This window comes from Montipora foliosa, chromosome 12 (assembly GCF_036669935.1).
Source record: "Montipora foliosa isolate CH-2021 chromosome 12, ASM3666993v2, whole genome shotgun sequence".
NCBI lineage: Eukaryota > Metazoa > Cnidaria > Anthozoa > Scleractinia > Acroporidae > Montipora > Montipora foliosa.
The window spans coordinates 12,363,250-12,368,033 of record NC_090880.1 but is presented as its reverse complement, the minus strand read 5'-3'; the positions used below and the strand labels follow the sequence as shown (position 1 = coordinate 12,368,033).

Genomic DNA, 4,784 nt, shown 5'->3' with positions numbered 1-4,784 from the left:
ATGTCTGTTGAGAGTACTCCAATAAATTGCTCAGAATCCACAGCCAGCTTCCAATCTTCAGTGAGTCTGAGCAAAGTAGTTTCACAACTATGTTTTTTCCTGTACACAGATATGCAGGGATCGAGCTTGGAATCAAAATGATTATTCACTTATATGCTCATCATAGATTCAAAAACCTTATCTACTGTACTTAGTTTCTTTCATCCAACCGGTTATCCTTTTTGTGGACGGGGTTCCACTCTCCTTTCTTCCATGCTTCAGGCCATTCACCTTTCCTTATACACTCATTAAAAAGCTTTGTTAAGGAATCTGCTATGCCACTTGATGCTAGCCTAAACATTCTAGGAGATATGGAGTCATAACCACAGGTCTTTCTGACATTTAGTTTCTCAAGGGCTAACATAACTGAATTGCTACTGAGTGGTTGAAAGCAGAAGTTCTTGAGGTTGCTCTTATTTGCATTGCAAATGTTGGTGAGACTTGAATGACTCGACAAATCGTCCTCTGTGAAGCTATTGACACCTGCTCCACCAATATCATCGGCCATCTTAGAAAAGTAGTTTGCCAGAACATTCGCTACTTTTTCTTGGTCCTTCTCAATTCTCCCATTTGCCTTAATGTGGATCTCGCTTCCAGGCTGCTTCTTATCACTAAGACATGGCCTGAAGGTTTTATAGAACTCGCTTGGCTTAGCTTTAAGGTCATCTGCCTTTTGTTTCCAATATTCTTTGATAGCTTTTCGTCTGTAGCTAATAGCTTTATTTCTCCATATTCTCTTGAGCTCCCAGTTTTCCTCTATTCTGCTTTGAGCATATTGCTTGGCAAATTTCCTTTTCATTTTGATTGCCCTTTTCCAGTCAGGTGTCATGTATGTACACGTGACTTTTAAGACGCTTGCCAGTTACCAGAATAGATTTGCTTTTCCTGGTATTTAGGACCATGCGGTTCTGTGCAGACCATGCAAAGACAGTCAATGTCCTCCTGAAGATTTGTTTCAACTGCCGTCGTCCCCAAAGAACAATGAGCACTAGAGGAAAAGGTAGTATCATTGACATAAACATCTACAGTAGAGTTTGAGATCACCAATGGGAGGTCATTGATGAAAGTCAGGAACAGCAGGGGGCCCAAAATACTTCTTGAGGAACACCATGGGTGATACCAAGTGGAGATGACATGCACCCATCTATGTTAACATACTGCTGTCAATCAGCCAAGTAGCTCCGAAACAATTGTAAGTTTCCTTCATCGACACCATACGCCTTCAGTTTAGCAAGGTGAATATCATGATTGATCAAGTCAAAAGCCTTGCTATAGTCAATGCACACAAGGCCAAGTGAAGTGCTGGAGAAAAACTAGATGAGTTTGGGACTGTAAACTCTGATCATAGGAACTCATAATATCCTAGAGTGCAGGCTGCCCAGAACATGCAGCGGTCATAAGAATTCATGTCCAGAGCCTGAAAAATGGTAGCCAAGAGGCAGTCTATAATTTGGAGTCGCTGGGACATCACAGAACCTTGAACCCACTTAATGCCTCGAACCACCCACTGGAGTCTATGACAATTCGACAAAGGATCTGCAAAGCCTTGTTCAATAAATACACCTTGATGGACGAGTGCCACAAGGAGTGAGCAAGGAATGTGGCAAAGAGACACAATGTCCATTAATCTTCAGGGCAGGGGGAACCAGATGAATGTAGTTTTCCACGTTGCTGACAGAAGTTGGTGAACTTGTTCATTGTAATAATCCATTCCTCAAGGGGAGCTACGGAGTCGGAAATGAAAGGAGCGGAGTGCAAGCCAAAGGGGGGCGTCAAGTGGACAAAAAACTGGCCCCTCCACTTGAGGCCAAGTAGGAAACGGTCTTTAGGGTGGACTGGGATGTTACAGTGAGCCGCCTCCACGTCGCACTTTGCCATAAGAGCACCATTGACATACTTGGCAACCATGCGGATGATTTGACTTGTACAGTTACATTGAATAAATACAATCTCTCTACATATAGGAGGTTATCATGGCTAAACGGTTACATGTACACACATACTAACATACGCTACATTGAATAAATACAATCTCTCTATTTATAGGAGGTTATTACGGCTAAACGGTTACACATACACAGACACTAACATACGCGCAACACAAACGACTTTATATTTAAAACAACAACAACAAAAAAAAAAACATGCGGATGATGTCGTCCACATGAATATATTGTAAAGAAAATTGCTCAGGGTCGATCCCATCAGTAACACTAGACCCTCCTGGGCCTGGTTGACCTTTCTTGGGAACAACCCCAAAGCTACTGATATGAAGGGGCTGCAGGGGAGGAGAAGCAAAGGGACCAGCTGCTCTCCCACGAGAGACTTTGTTAGCCAAATACTCATCAACAACTCTAGCGTGCATTAAGGCCAAGGGCTTATTCTGTTTGGCCGACTTAAGCTTGGTATTGTGGCCAAAGCCTAAGTGGAAGCCCTGGCACAAACCCGCTGCAACGTAGGCTACCTTGCCTTGATCTGTGGGATTCGTCGGTTCAGTGGCAAGCTGCTCCATACACAAGGGAGTGACGCCATCCACTTGTGGAAGGCTGGGGGGAGCTATAGTGGGAGACAACAAAGAGAGACAGACAAAAATTCAGGCAACCACTGCTGATTGAGTGCAATTTAATGCCACAAAAATAATCATACCAAAAGAATAACAGTAAAATAAACACGATCAAAGATCAAACAAGCAATCACCCTAAATATGAAAAGCCCAACAGAAGTCCATAATATCATATAGACACTGTAACAAGGTTCGTTAGTTCTGCCGAGATTTGACCTTATCACAAGGGGCAGAGTGTGAGTGTGAATGGAATTACCAGGACAGGTGGTGGCCCGGTGGTTGCCTGCACAGTTGCAGCAATGATTAGAGTACTTGCACACAAAGTAGGGCGAAGAACATTTGCCCCAGTTTCAGGACTTGCAAACAATCATTGCTGCAAAAGAGCCAACCGCTTCCGGGAACTCAGTTTCTGAAGATGAGCGTGCTGAAGTTCCTGCTGCATGGAAGTTATACAGTTGCACGTTTATAGAGGACCAATCGGTGAGTTTGGTGGCTGCAGCATGCTCTCTGAAGGCCTGATCATGCGTCAGCCAAACTCACCCGGCAAACTGACAATAGGTGCACAGAATGAGCAGTTTGTATGCCATTAAATCCCGCCAATGATGTGGGAAGAATGAAGTTAGGACCATGGCGAAGACCATAAATGCCTCCACCCAGCTAACAATGTCCTCAATTTGATGCCAACATCGTTTTGTGCCAGAAGTTAAGATGACCCGCCATCAAGTAAAAGTTGAGGGTCAGCTTTGACCTGAACTAAATTGGCCGCCATTAGATCATTCAGATCTATATACCGGCTGGCTGAGATTTGCGCTACCAACTTAGCAGGGATTGGAGAAAAACCAATGTTGAGCTAGTTAATGCCCTTGGAGCATGCAAAGGGTGCCCCCCAATAGCTTTAGTTTGTAACACTACTGGCCAGCAATGCCTCGATTTTAACTTTGCCTAAATTTCATTTAGCTACTTTAAAACTAGCGATTTAGTCGAACAAATGGAGTGATCGAAACACACTCAAATTGTTTTTGTAAAACTTTCCAAGCTGCATGAGGATTGGTCGCTTCTTTCCAAGCGAAGACAATACGCATTTCACACTGTAGCAATACTACCAGGAGTGGTCTCTGTTCCTTCAACAACTCCCCATAAACCACGTTCCATCAACACAAGCTTGATATTATATGTCCAGAGAAATAATAAACAAAATGTGTTTACAGTGATCCTCACCCTTACATCACTAATGTACCAACCAGAGACATATTGACTGTGGAAAAAAAAGGTTCTTTTGTAATGTGGTGGGCAAAATTTAAATAACAAAAGAATTAATTGTAAACAGTGAGGTCTCCTTTATACACCTTGAAGCTCAGGGATCACAACTTTCCTCGTGAATGCAAGTCTCAGTTTATCCCATGCCTCAGACATCAGAACTCACACTCTCATTGGTTCTTGTAGTCACATGATAGGTGGCCTTTGTTCCTTTACCTGCATTCCACATTATTGAGCACTCAAGATTTTTTCTTCTTACACAACACTCTTCACACTTTGGCCCTAGTAAGGCTGCTGCCTCGTCAGCCTCACGTCTTCGCTCAGCTGACTTATTGGCAATTAAACTGCGTTCGGGCGAGTTGACTTTTGGGAAATCATCTGTAATTCCCTTCAATCGTACAGTGGAAGCTCTCACAACAATCACTCTCGTAAGCTACCAGCTCTGGTTACGACCAGCAATGTAAAACCCCATTTTATATGTCACTTAAACTCTCTAATTGAAAGCTCTTGTAGGCAACCTTTCCCGAAAGTGGCTGCGACCACCCTTTGGGATTACCCAACAGGACTTTCTCATTATTCATAATCTCTCAGAAGTGACTACTCAAAGAGTATCATCGATGTATGTCAACACTCAAAAACACAACCCAAAACACTCATATTCGCTGACATAGGTGATTTGCAACGTAAAAGCTCAAGGTGGCTTCTAATAAAGGTGTTGATGTGTTAGAATTATTCTTTTAAACAGCAGGCAGCCATTATAGCGAAAATAACTATGTAATTTCATGGCTATTTCGTAATTTCATAGCATTATCTTCTTTACCATTAATGAGAATTTACAAATCCCAGAGAATTTTGCTGAAAGCTCTCGTAAGCAACCACCCTCTATCTGTTTAAAATTTGGTTTGCCTACAAGATCCTATTCGAC

General features: G+C 42.7%; 1 protein-coding gene across 1 annotated transcript in view; it reads right to left on the bottom strand.

Annotated features, from left to right (window-relative positions):
* Positions 1-838, bottom strand: part of LOC137980773 (uncharacterized) — a 1,061-nt gene extending 223 nt beyond the window's left edge. The window contains exons 1-2 of the mRNA XM_068828200.1: positions 210-838; positions 1-99 (exon numbers count right to left, since the gene is read on the bottom strand). The exon at positions 1-99 is cut by the window's left edge and continues 223 nt beyond it. Coding sequence (XP_068684301.1) covers positions 1-99; positions 210-838 — 728 coding nt within the window. The remainder of the gene's footprint in view (positions 100-209) is intronic.
* Positions 839-4,784: the final 3,946 nt, after the last annotated feature.